Source organism: Microcebus murinus, chromosome 4, assembly GCF_040939455.1.
Source record: "Microcebus murinus isolate Inina chromosome 4, M.murinus_Inina_mat1.0, whole genome shotgun sequence".
Taxonomy (NCBI): Eukaryota; Metazoa; Chordata; class Mammalia; order Primates; family Cheirogaleidae; genus Microcebus; species Microcebus murinus.
Genome location: NC_134107.1, coordinates 42,906,725 through 42,929,196, shown reverse-complemented (window position 1 = coordinate 42,929,196; position 22,472 = coordinate 42,906,725). Strand labels below are relative to the sequence as shown.

At 43.6% G+C, this 22,472-nt stretch overlaps 1 protein-coding gene across 7 annotated transcripts in view; it reads left to right on the top strand.

The window, feature by feature from the left end:
- NAV2 (neuron navigator 2) overlaps positions 1 to 22,472 on the top strand; it is a 378,822-nt gene that overhangs the window by 137,829 nt on the left and 218,521 nt on the right. For all 7 annotated transcript variants that reach the window (XR_012918953.1, XM_012756707.2, XM_012756702.3 and 4 more), the window contains exon 4: positions 14,132 to 14,204. Coding sequence is in view for 6 of the 7 variants with exons in the window: in XM_012756707.2 (XP_012612161.1) it covers positions 14,132 to 14,204 (73 nt within the window). In the remaining variant the exon portion in view is untranslated. The remainder of the gene's footprint in view (positions 1 to 14,131; positions 14,205 to 22,472) is intronic.

Here is a 22,472-nt window from a genome sequence, read left to right as displayed (position 1 = left end):
TGTTAACATAAGCTTCTCAGCTTAGAGAACACTTTCCATCATGTTCAAATTCCAGCTCTGCTGTTTAATAACTTATTTAGGAGGGCACTCAAATGCTCTGTGCCTCTGTTTCCCAATCTGAAAAGTGATGATACTAGTATCTGCCTTACCTAGTGGCAGATAAAAATTAAAATTCACTGAAATAATAATGTACAGGAAAGAATTTAGCCCAGTGCTCATGTTTTGTAAGAGTGCAAATATTAGTTTCTTGAGAGGGCTAAGACTTTCAAGAAAGGGGATAATCATCCCCATTTTACTGAAAGGATAACCAAGGCTCAGGGAAAGTAAGTACCTTGCCTAAAGGTGGCTAAGGAGCCCTGGGAAATCCACAGTTCCCCATACTTTACCTCTGGTCATTAAATCCTTAATTCTCCTGTCCATCATTGAAATCTCCCCTTATTAATGGCTCTAGTGATGAGAGGAGTTCACTTTTCCTATTTGAGTAGCTTTCATGGGTGAGAGGGCTCCCCACATTGGTGTGAACATGGTACCAGTTACATAGAATCAGATGAGATCATAGAACCTCATCTTTTTTACATTTTCCCCTGAAGAAATATGAAGGGAAGAAGGAATGGGCATGTATCCCCAGTTTCCTCTCAAGGACTGCAAGTGCTAACCTTTCATTTAATGGGAGGTTTTGAGATGAGTCGACTTGGAACTAAAGCATTCCTCGGGCCCTGTTCTGCTTCTCTAAGGGGATCATACGGGAGAGATCCTATCCGAAGCAAAAGGCTGTTAAGGATTAGCCTTGGGATGGGGTGTTTCTTCTGACTTGATCTTTTCCTTTACATACATTGCATAACCAATCTTGTGAGACTCCTTTGAGAGGGTCTTGCGGGGATTTGATTCTGAATTTCAGAACTTACTGGTTGCTTCCTTTATGAATGACTATGAAGTGTTCCATTTTTATGATCACCCAGAAATTTAACTTTAGCCTTTGGGGCAGGGGGTAGTGTCTTCCTGATGCATTGATTATATATCAATGCATCAACCTATATGGTGGAGCCATATGAAATGGCCCAATATTTAACCATATTTTGGCCTACAAAAATGGCAGTTTTATTTGATTCAATCAAATGCTTGACAAAGACGTAAATAGTAAGATCTGTTAATACCAATTTGCTAGTGAGTACATGTGGTGCTTATTTTTCCATTCTTGAGATACTTCACTTAGTAGAATGGGTTCCAGCTCTATGGGTGGGAGGGGGGAGGAGGGGATGGGTATATACAAACACAATGACTAAGATGTGCAACGTTTGGGGGATGGTCACGTTTGAGGCTCTGACTCGAGGAGGGGGGGCATGGGCAACATACGTAACCTTAACACTTGTACCCCCATAATATGCTAAAATAAAAAAAAATAGAAGTAAAAATAAATAAATAAATAATAAGAGATTGACATTATATGACATGTTAAAAATTGTCACTATTTCCTCACAGGTGCGTTAGGTATCTTGTAGCCTTAGAAAGCTCAGGATATCCTGTAATAGAGACCCTCCTTGCCAGTTTGTTCTCCTCTTCCAGTGAACTTTGACCATGCCTCTGACATTCTGGCTATGGCAATAAGCAGAGTCAAGAATTATGTTAATTATTAATAATGCTCTTAATTATTCTTAATCTCATAGTTTCTAATTGGGTGGCATGTGGCTGTTTGCCTTGATCACAGCTTTTAGAATTTGAAACTATTGGCCAAATCATTTCTTGGTGTAGAATATTTTTTGTATTACAAAATTCCTCCAATTATGTATTAACGATCACCAGTGGTCCATAATTCAGGTGCAACCCTTTAGCCATGTCTACAAATAGCTTGGCATATGATAGTCACCCACTAATTGCTAGCAGAATTTGAAATTGGAGTGGAAACAATGATAATTTTGGATTAGATGTCCTATAGACATTAATACTACAGGATGATATGTAGAGGCAGAGAATAATGAAACTGTCACCTTCATTCTAGCCATCATCAGAGCGGGTGGGCAAAGTCTTGCAGGATTCTAGATTGAGTATTAAAGCATTCAAAGGTATTTGCTTGCTTTGTTTTCTGCTTGTGGATGCTGCCAGGACAGGTCTTGCGCTTAGGTTCACACTACCCTTGGAATTGCAGGCTTGAAACCCATGGATTGGATGTCCATGAATAGCCCAGAAGAACCATAAGCTGCAGATCGTGGCTGAGCCACAGCGCTCAGTAGCACAGGCTGGCGTGAGCAAACTCACGTAGCTAGTGAGTGAGTTTCGCTCTTGGCCTTCCTCTGTAGATCATTCCATTACCATGTTCCTTTGTGTGTACTTGTTCTGTGGGTAAAATGGCATGTGCTAGCGGTCTTGCCAAAATTGAGGATTTACTACACTCAAGGGACATACATATTCCTGAATGTCAAGGATCTGCTGTCTTATTTAATTTTGCATTTATATTCTGCCTCTTGAAGGTTTTGAGGTGGCATGTGGGTTTAAACATGTAAATATGGCAAAGATACAAAAAGAATCCAGACCTTTTTATAAAAAGAGAGCATAGTGAGTCTGTCAGGCTTTTCAGTAGGTGAGTTGGGAAGTATAAGTTGGCCCTTAACACATTGGTGACTGTATGTTCAGTGGAGTGATTTTTACTTAAAGTCAACTCGTGCCCAGAAGGCTGTCTGCTCCTCGAGGGAAGACCACTGCATTTTCTGCCTATAGAACAGGACTGGGAGGAGAGTAGATGCTCAGTGTTTTTCAAGGAATGAATTAGGTTGTCAGGTCCAGGTGGTTACTTACACTGGGTGAGATTCTGCAACAACCGTCCACAGTTCTACTCTTCCTCATTGGTTCAAGAGGCAGCCATGTGTCTAGGGGACTGGAAGTCGGGGCTTTCTTAACATTCGAGTAGGCATTTGTATCCCTTTCTGTGGATAAAGTCAAAGTTTTCTGCAAAAAAAAAAAAAAAAAAAACCAAACTATTTTGACTTTTTAAATAGATTTGCTCTATGTATACATTATATAATGATTTCCACAATCAAAGTAATTAACACATCGATCACTGCCCATGCTATACTGTAGCTCCCCAGAATATGTTCATCTTATAAGTGACAGTTTATACTAGGGATGGGCAACCTGCGGCCTTATGGCCACGTGTGGCCTTTCTAGGTCCTTAAGTGTGGCCTTTTGACTGAATCCAAATTTTACAGAACAAATTCTTTTATTTTTATTAGTGCATTTCGTTCATCTTTTATATTTTTATTTTTAAAATGAACAAGTTTAAAATGCCAAAGGAGAAAATAAGTTTCAATGAAATAATCCTCCTAGATTGACCAGCACAATTAGAACATTAGTAAGCCATAAGGGCTAAATTGATGGCTGCTACACTCATGATTTAGTTCTAACTTCCCCTGCCTGACTGATACCATTACCTTATGAGGCTGGTTAGAGAGAGTTTATGAGGGTTGAATATGCCAGCTTTTGACAACCATGTGCTGTGTTTCTGTTTGAAGTGGAGTTTGTGAATACTTGCACGGCTTGACAGTATTTTTAATTCTGTCTGCTTAAGAGCCCATCATGTCAAAGAAGACCAAGAGAATGCTGAAGAAAGAAAACAGATTTTTTTTAAATGAGGATTGGGAATTGCAATATTATCTTGTTTCTGCTAAAGATAAGAGGATTTGCTTGCTTTGTGATACTACAATATCAACATTAAAGAGATTCAATGTACATCAGCATTCTAACACTCATAAGCACCACAGATATTTTAAATTAGAAGGAGTGGTGTGAAAGGTTGTATTGTAGAAATTAAAAGAGCAAAAGCAAAGACAATTCTTTGAAGCAGCAATAAGACTTGGAAATAGTGCCACTGAAGCAACTTATAAAGTAGTTTATACTCAGGGAAAAAGGGAAGCCATTCAGTGATGTAGAAATTGTTGTAGAAAGAATGCATTGTTAAACTTGTGGTATGCTTAGACCCTGATAACGTTTCAAATTACAAACAACTGCCTCTTTCAAGGAAAACTATAACTGATTGGTTGCATGAATTAGCCTTCAACTTAACAGAACAACTTTATGCAGTACTTCAAAAGGAAAATATATATTATTAAATCACTTTGGATGAACTAACTGATACCACTATTCAGCACAGGTTTTATATTTCATTTGGGTCATAACAGGTTTTCTTTGGTACCAAGAGTTACTCACTTTGAACACTCTTGGGAACAGAACACAGGGAATAGGTATCTTCAATGACTTTCAAGATAAATGTCATGAAGTTGGACTGAATTTGGTAAATTTAATGATTGTATGTACAGGTGGTGCACCTTCCATAACAGGAAAACATGAAGGGTTTATCACACAAATGGAAAAAGTATTAATAGATCCAAATGCTCTTATTTCTTTTCATTGTATCTTGCATCAGTAAAATCTCTGTGCTAAAGCTACTTTTTTTTAAGTGACACAAGTTGTAAGTATTGTTAACTATGTTTGTGCAAATGCAACAAGGCATTATCAGTTTTGTAAAATGCTAAAGTTGAAGGATGAGGTATTCAGTGTGGATTTGCTATATCATTCTAAAGTGCATTGGCTATTGCAGGGACAGGTATTAGCCAAAATTTTATCTCTGGGAGAACAGATAGTTAAATTTTATGAAGAATAGAATCAGCAATGTGAATTATGGAAAGAAACTTTCTGTAGGAATGCAGCATTTCTGTGTGATATCATGTCAAATCAAAACGACTTGAATATTTTTTGCAAGTCTATATATAAGTCTGTATATGATATGTGGCAAAAAATCCAAGCATTTCAAAAAAAGCTATCTTTTTTCGAAACATTTCTTCAAAAGGAAATTTTGAAAGAACATTATCCCCAGTTAGCAAAGGTCACTGATGAGCAGGATGATATATGCAAAAAATTTGGAAAATATGCAGCTGTTATAGCCCTATTAATTGGAGAATACAATGAAAGGGTCACTGACTTTGCCAATCATGACATCACACTCAAATTAGCATTTCAGCCTCACCTAACTGATATCACCAAGGTGCCTAACAAACTACAGATGGAATTGATTGAGCTTTCAGTAGATGACATTTCAAAGTCATTGTTTGATGTTAAGAAAGATCCAATTGAAATATGGAAATATGCAGTAGAATACCCACGCCTTCAGCAACATGCTGGAAAAATGCTTTCTTGTTTTTCAACCACTTATTGCTGCAAATCTGCATTCTCCTACCTAACCCAAATCAAGATGCCCTTAAGGTCACAAATGGCTGATACCCATCTAGAGGATCAACTGGAACTGCAGACCTCCATGCTGCAACCAAATACCCAAATGCTTTCCAACCAAAAGCAGATGCAGCAAAGCCATTCAAAGTTTAGTTAAGTTGGAAATTAACAAATAGTTTTCATTTTTTGAAATTATTGAGTACATAGCAGTTAGATTTTTAGAAAATTATATACATTTTTAAGTATATCTAATTGAAGTTTCTTGAATATAACCTTATTTGTTTATAGCTAAATTACTGTAGCCTTCCAACATGAAAAGATTCCCTGCCCCTGGTTTATACCCTTTGACTGCCATCTCCATGTTTCCTCCATCCCCTGATACCCACTATTCCAATCTCTGCTTCTGTGAGTTCAACTTTTTTCAATTCCACATATAAGTGAGATCATGCAGTATTTGTCTTTCTGTATCTGGTATATTTCACTTAGCATAATGTCCTGCAGGTTCAGCCATGTTGTTGCAAATGGCAAGATTTCCTTATTTCTTACGGCTGAATAATAGTCTGTTGTGTATGTATATATATTTTTTTTCTTTATCCATTCATCCTTTAGTTGGCACTTGTTTCTGTATCTTGCCTATTGTAAATAATGCCATTGTGAACTAGGGGGTGTAGATATCTCTTTGAGATACTGATTTCCTTTCCTTTGGATATACACCCAGAAGTGGGGTTTGCTGAATCTTATGGTTGTTCTACTTTTAATCTTTTAGGAACCTCCATACTATTTGTCCATAATGGACTATTGAGTCTTCTTAACCAAAACTATTTGCCCAGAAGGTCTTAGGGTTTCTCCTGTAACTTTGACCAGAAGGCTTTGTGGATAGATAGTGCTGATACTGGCAGCCTCAAAATGAATTCTGATGACAAAAGCACCTCTTTGTAGAAAGGCTATACTAGCTCTGTAACAAGTTTCAGAGTATCTCGCCCTTCAAAGTGATCTTTCACTTTCAGGAAATGCCACCGGTGTATAAAATTCTGTCATTATGCAATTGTATGAAGAATGAACCTTTTTAAAGCTCTGACTATCTGAAGTTCCAGGCCGTTGACATGTATCCACCCATTTAACGCTATGAGATAGATATCAGCGTCTGCATGTTACAGGTGATGAATCTGGGCTTGAAGCAGTTAGTTGTCTTCCTGGGGTCTTGGGGTAATCTTTCAGGGAGCCAGAATTCAGGTGTGGAGGAGTCCAAAGTCCATTTTCTTTCAGTAGATATTGTCACCTAATAATCATGGGCAAGAGGTAACGTGGGAAGCCAGCTGCAGTCCCTCTGTCTTGGTGTGAATAGTTTATCAGCATCTTCGCAAGAGAGGGGTTGGTGAGAGGCAGACCTGACGTCAGGTTATGGAGGGGGCCCAGATTCCTGGATAGCTGGGCTCGAGAGGAAAGCTTGGAGGAGGAAATGGAAAGCAAATAAGCTTGTCTACTTCTCTGTTTTGCCAGGGGCCAACCCATGACACAGCTTTGGAATGTCATGTCTTTACAACTATTGCCCAGGGACATTCACATCACAAATTACAGCACAGTAACAAAAGCTACCAGTTATTGGGCACTTTTGAAACACCACCCATATATTCTCTTCTCTATCCACCTCCCTGTTAGGTAGGTTATCATGCCAATTTTACACCTCAGGCCATTGGGGTAACTTGCTGTAGCTCATAATTTCAGAATGGCAGAATCAGGTTTTGAACCCAGATTTTGTCTGAACTCAAAGCCTGTGTTATTTCTTCTAAATATCACTCCCATATATTCCACCTGAGTTTGTAAAAAGAAAAACATACAAAATAAAAAGTATAATAAAAATAAATAAATATCACTCCTTAGCTCTAAATCAGTCCCCTTTTGTGTCTGTGTCCAGCTCCTAATGTGGAGTCCTTGCCTTGGAATTATGATCTCTTTTGGAAGTGGGAGGAAGTTAAGGAGTGTTTCTCTGAAACTGCAGCAGGAGAAATGATATTATATACAGGATGGGATACTGATTGAATAGACACAGAGACGTCCTTGGGCCGTTCTGACAACACTGGTCTCCAGTGGTGTTTTCCCCTCATAGTGCTGCCATCTCTGAAAGAGAACAGAGTTCAGCTGGAAGGGTTTATCATGAAGTCTCCAAAGGACTGACTTCTAGAACTGAAGATAGAACACCCCTCCCAGATTTCTGTCTGTTTTAAGGGAAAAATTGAGAAGTCAGAAAATAATAGGAAAATGAAATATTCTAGGCATTTGGGAACAAAGTGGAAAAAGAGAGTCACTGGAGGATTTTGAGAGTCTTGGTTTCAATTTTTTCTCCTCTAGAGATAATTTTTGGTGTCCATATGGACTTACCCATTTGCTATAAATGCTGTGAAACAGAGACTCCTATAAAGTGTTTCAAAAAGGAACTCTTAACTACATCTTGGAAAGCTGCAGTTATTATATAAATATTATAAACGGTATGGCGGATAACACTGCCCAATTAAAGGAAGGAGCTGGACAAGGCAGCAAAGCAGGAAGGGGAGCGGCTGACACAGGGGCTCCTAGGCCACATCTAGCCCAATTCCCACACTCTTAAGCTTTCCTGTTTCAGAGCCACCAAAAGAGTTTGACCTGGCTTGCTGAAAGCCTTGATGCTTGAGTGGCCAAAGTGGACAGAGGGCACAGAGCTCCTCATACGACTAGACAAAGTTGGCTTGGTACAGCATCCAAGCAGGCAGCAGCCCACGCGGCCTACAGAAGGGTGGGCCCTGATGCTCCCCCGTATTTCCACACCTAGGAGAATGTGAAGCACCAGCATGCATTTCCCTCGTTTCTGGGGTCCCCTTCTAAAATTGCACTGCAGTGTCAGGGCCCCGGGAGCTCAGCCCTGTGGAGTTCTGCATATCCAGGACCATGCTATGGTCCATGAGCCGTGTGATCGTATGAAGATGCTAGGCCCCAGCACTGATATAAGTGGACAAAAGAAAAAGAAAGATAAAAAAAAAAATGAAGCTGGGCCAATCAGGCCACAGCCCCTAGGAATGTAAAGAGACAGACAACACTGCAAGGCAGACGTTTAGAAGGGCATGTCTCCAAAGTACATTTTGCTTTTTGGTTTGGTTTCACTGTTTTTTGTTTTGTTTTGTTTTGTTTTTGCTTCTTTTTTTATTGTAATCTTTGGAAAGGGCCAGAGAAGGGGTATCAGAAAGGCACAGAGAGAGAGACCTCTTAGATATGAAACAGACATTTCTAGTACATGAGACCACAGATGTTAACATCGCTTCCCCTCCCTCCCCTTCTTTGTGTACAGCCGGGAAGTCACTGGGGCCACACCTTGAGGCCACTGTTTGAGTCTCCCTAACACAGAACAGCCCATCCTCCAGCTTTCAGGCTGGAAGGGCTGGGCCAGGCCGCTGTTGCCATGGTAACAGTGCAGGTGGGGCACTGACAAGGTTTCCCAAGAAATGGAGGGACTCCTACCTTCTCTCCCTCCCTAAGGCAACTCCTTCACATGGCTGCCTGGCCCAGTGTGGCCCCCTCTGTCCTCCTCCCTTACCTACTGTGCTCCGGCCATTTTGATGTTCTTGGGCTTCCAGAATGTGGTAGGCTACATCCTGCATCGAGGCTTTCGGCATTAGGTTCCCTGGGGTTAGTAGGATCCTCTTCTCCCCACTGTTGGTGCCTGGCTGACTAGTTAGGTCTCAGCACTAATTTCCCATCATTCCTTGAGTCAATGAATATTCTCGTGTGCTTATGATGTGCTGCACCCTGTTCAAGGTGCTTGGGGCTACATCAGTGAACAGAACAGACAAAAAGCCCTGTCTGTGGACTTAACACGCTGTCTCTTCCTTAAGAAATTCTTGGTTGACCATTTCCCCCACCCTGGGTAGATTAGGTCTTCCTTCCCATATCCACTTTTCCAACACTTTCTTCCCTTTCATAGCAACCATGACAGCCTGTTGGCATGTACCTACCTGTGCATTATTTATTTCCTGCTGGTTCCCCTACATTAGGTTGTGGGTTCTACAAGGTCAGGGGTTATGTCTGTTTTATACACCCCTGTATACTCAGCACCAGCAAACTAACTGCCTGACACCCAGCAGGTGCCGAGCAAATATGGGCGAAGGACTAGATGAATGAATGAATGACAATATTTTTGATGGTAAGTAGCAATATCAGATGTGAGTGTCATATACCCTTCTGGAAGGAAGTTGTTTAAGCGGATGTGTGAGTTCTGTGAAGAAGCTGCACTCTGCTGTCAGAGTCACCAGAACTTGCACGTTCTCACTTAGCCTTGTCTGGGACCGGGGGCTCCCATTGCCTTTAGGCATTTCATGATTTACAGAAATGGCCGTGACCATGCCTGACTTCAGCGCAGCAGCTGTTTGCCTGTCCTCCAGGCTGGAGATCACCTGGTGATAAACTGTTCGCTCGTGAAAACTAGTGCTCCATTTACTTGCTGTGCCCAGAACATCACCTTCCCCTGGGCAGCGGTGGTGCCCGTAGAGACGGGCTTCGTTTGCATTAATCATTTTCATGCACTTTGCACTCAGCTACACTGGTATTCAGAGAAAAATGCTACCATGACAACTGCCACAACAGATGGTATTTGATCAGTCTCTAAGCTACCAAGGAGATACACGGCAGTGCTTCCGAGGTTTGCATATTTTACGTTATCATGAGACCCAGTCCAGCCTTAATCATGATTACGATGTGAAGTTTTCCATTTGCTTCCTGTCACCCGTTTCTCTTTCCAGTTGTTTGGCATTTGCTTTGACTTTCCTAGCTCTCTGGCCGTCCTAGGTGGGGATGTACTTCTGGATGTGAGAGACAAAGGCGGTAGTTGCCCTGCAAGTCTGACGTCCAGAGACTTTTGAGGAGCTATTCGATTGTGGGGTAGAGGCCCTGGCGGAGACTAGCAGAAAGGCTTAATTGCAGCCTCGCTCTCTTCTATGTTCACGGACTGCACAAGGTGGAGGCCACGTTTGGCCCCAGACAAAGGGCATTTGTGGAGAAGTGCATCCTGATCTCAGTCTGCCCCTTTTCTCTGCCCCCCTCTCTGCTCCTGGGGTCTCCAGGCCACACAGTAGGTGTTCCCTCTCTGGGCCTCTCACCACAGCCAGTGCTGCAGACTCCAGCAACTTGATCCCAGGACCGTCAGACCCATTTCTATGGCAACAACCCCAACAGCATTTCTTCCAGTCCCCAGCCCCCTTCAGCAACAATGGAATGTCAGACTTCACACAGATTTTTTTCAGCTAATTTTGGAAAGTAGTTTATATTGGCCGCTACATGTTAATGAACCACTTTGATCGTATTTACATACTTTGCTGGTTAAGAGTGTTTTCCCTCGCTCTGCCTCCCAGCCTTGACTGGGTCCTCATTTCACACTGTGTGTCTGGATCACACACAAGCCACACACGAGCCTAGGAGGAGATGAGCTCGAGGACATCCTTGTGCTGTAATGAGTACTGGGTGCTGTTGGGGCCGTTCCTCTCTCGGGATGGGGAGGGAGTTTGCAGTTTCTACAGTCCACGAGGATGGAGTGTTCACTCGCACCGCATTTGGTAGAGAACCTTAAGGTGAATTTTAATCACAAGATGCCTGGATCAAAGAAACAGTCTCCCCTTCTGATCTCCTTCCAAATGAAGCCGGGAGCTTGGAGTCCACATCTGACCCTGTTCTGCTTCCCAGCCCCGCATGATGCCTGGGGTGCAGATGAAAGGGCATGGGGCTCGGTCGCCTTGTCAGGAGTGATTTTTAACCTTAATGGAACATTATTAAAGAGTGGATTTGAGACTTAAGGAATGCTTTTTGAACTCCTTCTGTGAACGGAGAATTCACCATAGAGGGGGAAAATTCAAGGCACTTGATGGGCTTATAAATGATCTTTTAAATGATGACTGAGTTCTTATTTTTACTTTTAACGTTTTCTGGGAGGGCAAGCCAGCCATCTGTATTTTGTCTCCTCGTTAGAGGGAAACAGTCGTGGTGCCCCAGGCCTCCACTGCTCATCCTATGAAGGAAGAGCCCAGTGCTACCCTTGTTTGTGTGCTCGGACTCTTCCTGGAATGGGTGGGAATCAGGGTGTGGGTCAAATGGCAATGGGCATACTCCTCATTTCCCTAGAAAGGAGGAGTATGTAAATGCAAGGTCCTGTGACAGAGAGGAGGACCTTCTGGGCTGCCCCCAGCTCTGCTATTGACATTGACTTGTATAATCTGGGTCAAAAATCTGACCTGCTTACTTCACTTTCTCCATCATGGGATAATTGCTAAAACCAACACCATCAAAAGAACAGAGTGCATTAGGGGCACAGAGCAGACATCTACACAAGTTTGTTGATTGAACGAATTCTTAAAAGAATCATATAACTCAGGGCTTCTCAACGTTGGCACTATGGACATTTTGGATTGGATAATTCTTTGTTGTGAGGGGCTGTCCTGTGCACCATAGTTGTTCAGCATCCTCTTGGCCTCTACCCCCTGTGTGTTAGCACCCCCTTCTCCCACTGTGACAGCCCAAAATTTTGCCAGACATTGACAAGTCATTCCCTCACCTCCATCCCTCCTCCCTAGCCAGTGGAGAACTCTTGATCTCAATTATGAAAGTCTATGAATATATGATGGGATTTTTAAAAAATTAACAAAGGAGGAAGACATATTTGGGTGACTTATAATTATCCATCCTTTGAATACAACTTGACATTAAAAGAGAGCCCAGCAGATGGCTAAAGTGAAATGTGTCAAGGCTAGCCTTGCAAGAAGATACTACCCTGTACTTAACTTACGCTGTGTGCATTGAATACTCCATAAATACGACAAATGCTCCTTGGAAGGTAAGCTTTATAGAAATATAGGCCGTAGAGCAGTGCTTTTCTTGCATATGTTGGTGGGAATCTTTTTTTCCTTCGGTGCCACGCCACTGGACTGTTGCTTAACCTACCCACGTCAGCCCACCTACATGACACTTCCCAGGATGAATATCAAGTGTACTATTTTTGATTTTGCAATAACAGAGATTCAGGATGGTCAACTTTTTCTTTTTCTCATTTTCCATGGGTACATAATAGCCAAAGCCTCACTTATCAGCCATGTGTAACATATTATGTTAAAGAAGTAGGATAGGATTATAGGAAAAGATGAGCAGTAGAAGAGGAATTTTCTAATTTTATCATGATTTAAATACTATTGTCTCTTTTCTGGGGGCAACAAATCCCTTTGAATGGTTTCTGTGTACAACAGTAGAAATAAGGACTAGTAGATTGCTAGCTAACATTTTTTCTCAAAAGCAGAGTTTCAGAGTATGGTAAAATAGCATTTAGAGATATAAATTGTGTTACACTTGCAAATGGAAGCAGACTGCTCTAAAATACCATCCACAGGGTACTCGCAGCCATTCCCTTCTTTGCTTCCTCCTCCCTGCTTCCCTCCAAGGTGACAGTACCTTGTTGTCACTGTCAGTCATCCTTGGGGCTAGACAGAGGAAAGGAGAGATTAAAAGCAGTCTCGCCCTTCCTCTGTCTATATAGGGAGTGATTTTCTGCGACAGTGGCAAGCATAACCCATGGCATCAGCATTTATTTAGTTTGCAGGAAATTGCACTCTGCTACTTTTTTTAGAGATGAGACAATGTCTCTCAGATGGAGGACCCTTGAAGGTGGGGTAGAAGTTGGGAAGGACATGGAAACCTGTGATAAAAACACAAGGATGCAGTAACCTCAAACTCAGTGTTGAGTAGATTCTATAATGTGGGTACAGTTTCATTCAGGTATCCCATAGATTAAAGCCTTTGGAAGATGTGAAGACCAGGAATAGAGGAGGAAAATACTGGACATCAGTGGACACAAACTTCAGGAAGACTGCTTTGGAGCTAGATTCTGCTTAAATTAGAGCTCTTAAAATATAGATGCTTCACACTCTCTGAGGCTGTGAAGGAGCCTCAGGAAATTGCATGGGGATGGAGAATGGTCACATGTATACCGTGAAAGCCAATCATTTATGAGTTCAAAATAAACTCGTTGGGTTAAATACTCGTTTGAGTTCATAAGAACACTGATGGAGCCTGGGAAGTGGGGGGGGGGTGGTTGTAGAGGGGAATCAGTGGTGTCCCCGCTGTGAAATGCAAATTGTGTGAAATGCAAAGATCCCTGTGCCAAGTCAAAAACAATTTCTTTTATTTATGGTCACCAGTGACATTAATCAGGCCAGAACACTTTCCTTTAAACCAAAAAATAATTTGCCCTGACAACTGAAGTCAAATTAGACCCTTGGGAATGACCCAATTATTTTTTCACGAGGGCTGGACATTGGCTTGTCCTTGGCCGTGGCATTAGCCCTGGCAAACCTGGGCAGCCTCCCAGGCTCTGGCTGGTGGGTCTGTTCTTGCCACAGAGAGCACAAAGGACAGAGAGGTTGAGGAGGTCGCAGCCCTCCCTGGTCATCTGCAATGCCTGCCATCCTGAGAATTTTGAATAAACACTACCCAGATTCCTGCTAAAACTCCCAGCCAATGTTTGTGCATTTGCCTGCCTGCCTCTTTGGTGGCTGGAAATTTCTCCCAGCTGCTGGTAGATGGGTGGGTCCACTAACCTCGTCCACATCTCTGTTTCTCTGGCAGCTGCTCAAGTTTTCAGGATTGTACTGGTGACAGTGATCAAGATGAGCACTCCAATTCCACCCTGGTTATTTTTGGCAGCTGTGAGCAATCCAAGGCCTCAACTCTTGGCACTGTATGGTTGGGATGTTAGGTAACCTTTTCCTGTGCAAGTATAGACAAAGGAGAGTCCCCACTGTATGTCTGTCCATCCACAGGCCGTTTTTACAGCATTGTTGCTAGTAAGACATGGTTCTCGAGAGGGCCAAACATTTATTAAGTGTGTATTGTTGTTTTTTTTCCCCCGTAGATTGAAAACATAGATGCCTGCTTGAATTTCCTGGCAGCTAAGGGAATAAACATCCAGGGGCTGTCTGCAGAAGGTGAGTCAAGCTGCTTTTCATCTTTACAAAAGCCCACCTGTTACTTATTGATGATATTAATACCATTAAGACAAGGGGTGCTGGTTGGCTCTTCGGGTTGTTTTCCCATAGACGGCTCAATGCTTGCCTAGACTTGAGGATGCCAACTTTCTCACACCCCAAGGAATCACTCCAAGAATGCAGATGCAACCATACCAGCCACGTCTGCAAGACACTGTGGGGGTAGAGAGGGGGGAGCTGCTCCTATTTGAGAAGACCTTGCTTATACAATGCTGATTTGATTCACCTGTCTGGGGATTTGGTTCATTATCAAGCCAGGCCTTCTCTGTGGGAGAGAGAATACTTAACCACAGAACATATTTAAGCTGCACAGCTTCCAGGGAAAAATGCTTAATTCTTTCTTAGCTCTTTTATTAGATAATGCAGCACTTTTTCTTGCTTTAAAAAAAAAAGAAATAAAAGCATGTGATTTATTAATGCAATGCTACATATTTACATCCCGATTAGTTTTTAATTAACTTAAATTTGGCAGCTAATTAGCACATTAGCATCGCGAGTGTTTCGCTGTTATGTTAGGTATTGGTCTGGAGATGGCTGGTCCGAATTCTCAGCCTCCTCAGGCAACGTCTTAGCCTGGAAACCTTCCCTCCCTCTCCTGCTTGTAAATACAAGCGGCTGCCAGCTCAAAGCTGCCATAGGCCCAGGCAACCTCCCAAGCTCATTAGGCTGCACCTGCCTCCAGTGTTCCCAGAACAGGTAACGCGGTTTGGGCTTCAGGTGATAGCATCTTCCCGCAGCAAGTTTGCTTTTCGAAAGGATGCCTGCTAGCGTGGACTCCGGCGGTCCGGGTGGGGTGGTGGGGAGCAGTGAGGACCAGAGCGGCCGGACGGAGCAGGTGAGTCTGCAAACACGATGGGTGCCACGGTGGGACTGCTCCTTGCCTTTGCTCTGCCGCATGGCAAAAGCTTGGCCTTCCCGGCTGCGTTTCTGAGCTGCAGACTGTTCCGATATTGTGTGGTGGCGTCATGAAGGGGCACTGTTAGTGCCTCATTGGGTGTGCCGTGTCTCTGGGTGAGACTGTCAGAATTCTCTCTTTGGGAACTCGAACTTGCTGGGCCCATCCCCGGTCAGGCGTGGGCACACTACTTCCGGAGGTCTCAGAAGCAGCTGCAGTGTGGTCACCCCTAATCCCAGAGGATTCCCCTTCCCTGGGGAAGAGATCAAGCTGACTGCCACGTGGAATACACATTGCTGGGGCAGGGGTTGGTGGTGGTAGGGAGATGCCAGTTCCCATTCAGAGGATGCATGTTTCCTCCTGGTAGAGAGTTCGTGTGCTGGCCGGTAGGTGGCAGGACATGCTCCCTCCTGGTTTCTGGGAGTGATAGGACCCCATGGACAGGCCTGTGCCCTGTCCCCCTCACCTCTGCAGAGCACCGACTGGGACTTTTACGCAGCTGTGCCCAGCAGCAAGGCCTTTCGTGGATGCAGACTCTGCAGGTCTGCTGTACTCGCCTGGCCTGGAGGTGACCCCTAGCCACTCAGCCATCTACCAGTTGTCCTGCCTTCTGCCTCATTTGTTCCCCCATCTGCCCCATCCTCTCTGTGCCGGAAGGCATAGAGAATCTGTGCGATACGTATTCATTGAATGGGTAAATACCAACTGTTCTTTTAAGGATTTTTATCTTATCAGCTTCAGTTCTCACACCTGAAGCTGGAGTTTATAACAGCCTCATCTTACAAATGAAGAAACTTTGGCTTAAAGAGGTTATGGGTGACATCCTTGAGGCATATGGCTAGACATTGGCAGAGCCAGGATTTGAACCCAGGTCTGTGTGATTCCAGAGCTCATATTCATGGTGTCTTCTGGGGCAGCAGACGGATAAAATCTAGGCACGCCATGTAACGGTGAAAGAAATCCAATTTAGAACTCTTGGTTATCTAGAACACTGGGAAAATGTGGCCCATGGAGGGTATCATGCAGAGAGCCTCTTAGCCCTCTGCCCCCTCTTAATGTTGGGATGGCCCGTGGAGTGTCTGAGCGTAGAACAGCATACTGTCACCAGTGGGGTGTGGTATGAAGACACTGGGGTATAACTATGAAGGGGTTTTATGGTATTTCAGTAACTGCCTTAAGTTACTGAAAGTGCCATGTTGAATCCATCTTTCCTGCTGGTTTGAGACTTACTTAATGATATCTTAGCCAGAATCCTTAACCCTTCAGTCACGTTCAGTTATTAAAAGTGTTATATCCATATTTATGATTCAATCTTGTTCATTTTAAAACCTCAATCTCGAACTCTACTCAGAGCCCTCTTTCACTGTTCCCTCCAGGGCAAGTGGTTTTAGGAGATGGAGGCATGATGGCTTGATGTTCTTCCCTTTTCCCTTCCTTGGTTCTTGCTCTACCACCCCCTTGACTCAAAGAGCACAAGGACCCCACCTGCCTTCTTGCTCTTTGGTGAGGGGAGGGAAGTAGCCATCTCCATGATCATGAAACATTATACCCCCAACATGACATTCTGTCACCTGGTCGTCTTATACTGATTTTTGGGAGGTGTTGGGGAACAGTAGTGGTGGTATGGGTAAGACTGAGTCTGAACTGCTGCAGTCCTGCCTTCTCCTCCTTGAACTTATTAAAAGCAAGAGTACTTCGAGCCTTTTATCCTCTAATTGGGCCTTATTTGTAATTTCAGGCTATAGAAATATCACACTTGACATCCTATTAAATTGTAGGAATGGAAACCTTTTATGAAGAACCTACCATATGTCAGTCATGGAGCTAAATGCTGTATACTTTTATATCTTCTTTAATCCCCCCAGGAAGCTTATGAGGTCAGTATTAGTATTATGTCTATCATACAAGGCCCAAAGAGATTGAGTTTCACACAGGAGAAGGAAGGCCCGTGAGGTTGGCAGTGGCTAAGCTATCCACGTGTGCTGGTGTTTTCAGCTACTCACCACTGCCTATGTTTCTACCCACCTGCATGACTATTAGAAAAGCATTATAGTGTATTAAAAAGTAATGTAGATTTAATGCTTTTTGTTTTCCTTTTGAAGATGATTGAGTGCCCTGGGGATCCTTCTCTGATGGAAAAAAACATCAGCAGTTGGAAAGCCCCAAAGACACATCTCCACCCTTTCCCAGCTACTCAAGCTGGGTTTGGACCCGGCAGTGTGTATGCACCTGTCCTTGCGCATTTCAGCAGCCCAGGCCTGCCCCGACCTGCCTGCTGGAGAGCCACACAGAGCCTTTGTTCCAGGGCACAGACGGCGGCTGCCTCGGGCAGAGGCTGGGGCCTGAGTGAACCTCATGGAGGAGCTGCTGGTTTGGGGGACTTCCCTGGACTAGATTTCCCCAACCCCTTTTGTGTTACTCAAGGTCAAATCGTCTATTTACTCTTGGAGACTTGCCAGCGCCCTGTGAGCCTGGGCCTCCCTTGCCCGGAGGCCATGTTCAGGGTCCCCCACCAGCCCTTCCCCGACACACGCGCCACCTGTCACAGCCATCTGTAAACCTGCCCCTGTGAGGAAGGATGGCCTTTATCTCCAGCAATCTTTTGAGAACACCTGGGTTTGTGCTGTCTGGCCTTGAGCCCATCTTCCTGGAATGGAGAAGCAAGTGTCAGAGGGCAAGGCATATCCTAGTGAGTCCGACAAACTTTTGTTGGGCACATCCTGTGTGCCAGACACAGTGCTAGGCACTGGGGTACACGATAGTCGAGTCGGGTATAAAACTAGCCTTGATTCCAATAATTACGTAATAAAAGCTGTGCTAGTGGTAGGTCCAGTAGGTACAGGATCCAGTGGTGACCAAAGAAAGGCAGATTAGCTCTGCCTGGGGCAGTTGGGGGTCTTCATGGAAGTGGTGGTGTTTCCCCTGGGTTTCACAGGGTGAATAGACATTCAACAGACAGAAAAGGAAGGTGAAAGGAAGTCTAGATAGATGACTGGACATAGATAATATAATGGGGGCAAAGGGCTAGCTTTTTATCAACCTTGCAAATTGGAGAAACAGAGACAGGAAGAGCCTTCCAGGTGGAAGGGGTGTGTGCTTTGAAGTGAAATCAGTCTTTGACTTGATTAGCTCAGTGCTGGGTTTGCTGCCGGATGGCCAGAGACTGAGGTACTGAATGTGCTCCTGCTTTCCTCCTGAGCCAGAAAGCAGGACGAGGTCTTTCTGGACCTGTTGGGTGAAAGCAGCTGGTGGAGCATTCCTGTTTCCTCCAGCCCACATTGCCTGCACATGGCACTGACTGAGTCCCTCTGCAGAAGGGGCCCGGTAGGCTCTGTTCCCTGTCATCCCACATCCCCTGTGGGTAGAGTGGTTGGCAGGCTGGGTGAGCAGCAAGCACACAGGGCTGAAGAGTGAGGTTGCAGGTTGGGTGAGGAACCTTGGTGTCTAGCTGGCACACCTGCAGGAACAATGCCACCAAAGAATCCCCAGTCTCCACTGGGCAAGCCTTACACAATTGTGGCTTACGGGAGTTAAATAGGAGTTCGGCAACTCTGCGGTCTACAGTATCTCCCCCTTTGGCTCCAAATCTCTCTGCCGTACAAAACAGGTTTCTATGTGCTAGATTATTCCAGTGCCTGTGTAAACCAGGCTTGAGGTTCCTCCTTAAAAATGTTGAAAGAAAGTAACTCTCCTATTTATCTTACCCTTCATGCCTGATGTTACCCACAGCATCTATGCTGATTTGTACCAGCCACTGGGAACAAAGAGATGGGTCAGAAACCAAAGAAACTGGGGTCAAGGCAATACTCATGCTAATAGAAACTGGAATACGGCCTGTGCAGTTTGTTCAGGCTACGTGGAGGTGGCCACAGGAAGAGAAAGGAGGACAGGGCTCCGGTGCTGCTTAGTCACCAGTGGGCAGCGTCTCCTTGGGCGAATCCATTCTCTCTAGTCTCCATTGTCTTCCTTCTCCGGGACTCAAGAGGGTGAATTTAGTTGATCAGACACAGAATGATACTCCCTTTCTAAAGCCTTGGGAAGTATCTTGAGGGACACATTTTTGTGGGCTTTTGGATTTTGTTTTTAGGCTTCCTGAGGATCTGGCTCACCAAGCCTCATGGAACACAGACAAATACCACTTGGAAATATGGAAAGAACACGATTCTAGCTATTTTGGATACTGTCTGTTATAGACCACCCATGGCAAAAACTATGTGGCTTTCAGAGCATTTACTACTCTTGAGTTTTGTGCTTGGAATAGAAAATTAAACAGTGTGAATGTCCATCATTTTGTGAATAAAGTGTGGTATATCCACATAATGAGATACTATTCAGCAATATAAAGAAACTGACAAACGCCCTAATACGGATGAACCTTCAAAACATTATTTTAAGTAAAAGAAGCCAGATGCTCCTTGACCTATCACGGAGTAAGGGGTTATGTCCTGTAAATTGAAGATAAATGTATTTCATACACCTAACCTAACAAACAGCCTAGCTCAGTTTAGCCTACCTTAAACGTGTTCAGAATGCTTAGGCTGGTCTACAGTTGGGCAAAATCATCTAACACGAATCCCATTTTATAATAAAGTGTTGAATTTTCCAAATAAGTTATTGAATACTGTACTGAGAGTGAAAAACAGAATGGTTGTACAGGTATTCAAGGTATGGTTTCTACTGAATGGATGTTGTTTTTTTCACACCATACTCAGTCTGTGAAATTATAAGTCAAACCATCACAAATCAGGGACTGTCTATATTACACAATTCTATTTATATAAAATGTCCAGAAGAGGCAAATCTATATAGAAACAGAAAGCAGATTACTGGTTGCGTGGGAGTAGGTTTGGAAATTGATTGCAAAGGAGCATGAGGAATCTTTTTGGGGTGATAGAAATATTCTAAATCTAGAATATACTAAATTTACTAAAAATCATGGAATTGCAACCTTAATTTTATGGATGCAAATTAAACCTCAATAACGTTATTTTAAAAACCAGAAAGAAGCTCACCATTGAGTTTTCTCTAATGTCGGATTATTCATGATTAATTTCCTTCTGGACATCGGTGACTGGGCCTTACAGGGGGTGAGCAGAAGGAATAGACCTCTGCTTAGGTTTCCTTTGGGTGAGGAGCCCTGTTCCGAGGAGGCTGCAGGTAGTGTGGTCATATTTTCTGAGCCCAAAAAGGAAGTAGGGAGTCAGGCAGTGTCCTGAGTGTACTCATTTTCAATTAGTCTTCAATTCTCTTGACAATCTTATAGCAAAGGGGCAGCAAGAAGTATGCCCATTTTAAAGAAGAAGAAAACTGAGGCTCAGGGAGATTGAGTTTTGTAAAAACTCAAAGTGTATAAATGACGGACTGTAGAGATTCAAGATTCATTTTTCTGGCTCCAAAAATGAGTGATCCTTAAATGCTGCCACCTAAGAGAAAGTATAATTATTAGAGGAGCACTATGCTCTTTGGCAAATGTTTTAGGGAATGATGGAGCAAACTATTATGAATAGTAAATGGCCGAATGACCACAGGAGGTAGAGACCATGACAAGACTGGCTCCGTTCGTTTGCCCTGGGGCTGGGCCGGCAGGTTATGGAAGGTCCTGATCTGGACACGTGCCTACTTTTTGCAGTGGACGAGCCCTGAGACCCTTAATATGCTGAATTGGTAGTTTCTCTCCTCTTTGTTTTTCTTGCATGGTCTAAAAAAACAAAGTATTATGGAATATTGGACACACCAGGAGAATAAAGAATACTTACATGCCCACCAGCTAGCTTAATAAATAAAACATTATCTGGTATGCTTTTAATTTCACCACACATGATGAGTATACAAGTAAGCCAAGTTACACAGTGTTAGGAAACCAGACCTTGAGCTGGAGAAATCTAGATTCAAATCCCAGCTCCAGCGTTTATTACCTTAGAGAGGTCATAAAACCTTTCTGAACTTAAGTAAAGAAGGGATAATAATATTCACTTCTCAGGTTATAATGACTAAATGAGATTCTGCCTATGAAGAGCTTTACCTAATGTACCACTAGTCAGTAATAGCTCTTATTATAAACTGTATAACAACCTGATAATAACTGTAAACAGCACTAAAAATAAATCTTACGTAGATTTTGTCCCCACAATCGGTGCTACATTATCCCTCCAGTGAATTCAATTTAAGAAAAGTTGTTTTCTCAAGCTTTTTAATAGATGCTAACCTGCATGTCAGCGCTTGATAGGCTCATTGTTCTGTGCCTAGCTGTTGTCACTGCCCAGTTGGGTGACCACAGGTGTGTCACTCCACCTTGTGGGCCTCTGTTTCCCCATGAGTAGAATGAGTAGCCAATGACATTATCCCATCCAAGCCTCACGCTCTGTGATTCTCGTGTACTGGCGAGAACATTTGGAAACAGAAGTGAAGTGTACGATAGGTGTATGCCCCTCCTTTGGTTTCCTTAGGCTGGAAAAGGAAGCAGAGCTGAACTACTCAAGAAATTGTGTGGGGGGGCGCTCACACATCTCTTTGGAGTTTTCTCTGCTGCCTGCATTGCAAAGGGTGGTTCATAAGCAGTGACTTGGCATCCTGACTTGTCCATGTCAGTCCTAGCTTACAGCTGTGGTCCAGGTACATTTGAGAGCTCCCCCTCCACCCACTTTCACTCTCAAAAATATTGCAGTTTGCACAATAAATTAAAAGATCACCATAGTAAAAATCATCATTTTTAAGGCATGAGACTGGAGCTGTATGAGAATCTCATTCAGAATTCTGGGGCTGCAGTCATATAATAGCCAATACCAGTGAAGGACTTTTCTGTTCACAGTGTGCTTTCACACATATACTCTCATCTGATCTGCAAAACAGCCTTGTGTGACGGAGCACGTGGTGTCAGTATTGCTATTTTATTGGGGCCCAGAGAGATTGAGTGACTTGCCCAGGGTTGTACAGCTAGTAAGTGGAATACAGATTGGAACCTCACGCCTTATGTTTTCTAAACAGAATGTTCCTGTTGGCTTTGTCCCATGATTGGAATCTTCTAGCTCCCTAAATGGGAAGTAAAGGCTGAATTCTAGAAGTTGGTGCTGTTAGTTTCTTCAGAGCCTGGAGAAAGGGATGCTGCAATGCTAAGTAATTCAGCCTGACCTAATCAGCAGATCACAGTGCACCAAAGACACTGGCCGGCTGCCCTTCCTCCCTCTGCACTGAACGGAGCGTGCTTCTGAAAGGACTCCATTCATACCTTCTGCCCCTCAACTGGGCCTTGGAGAAAACTCTTGTTCCTTCATTAGCAGCCTCCTTTCCAGCCTGGGGCTAACCCACCCCTCTAA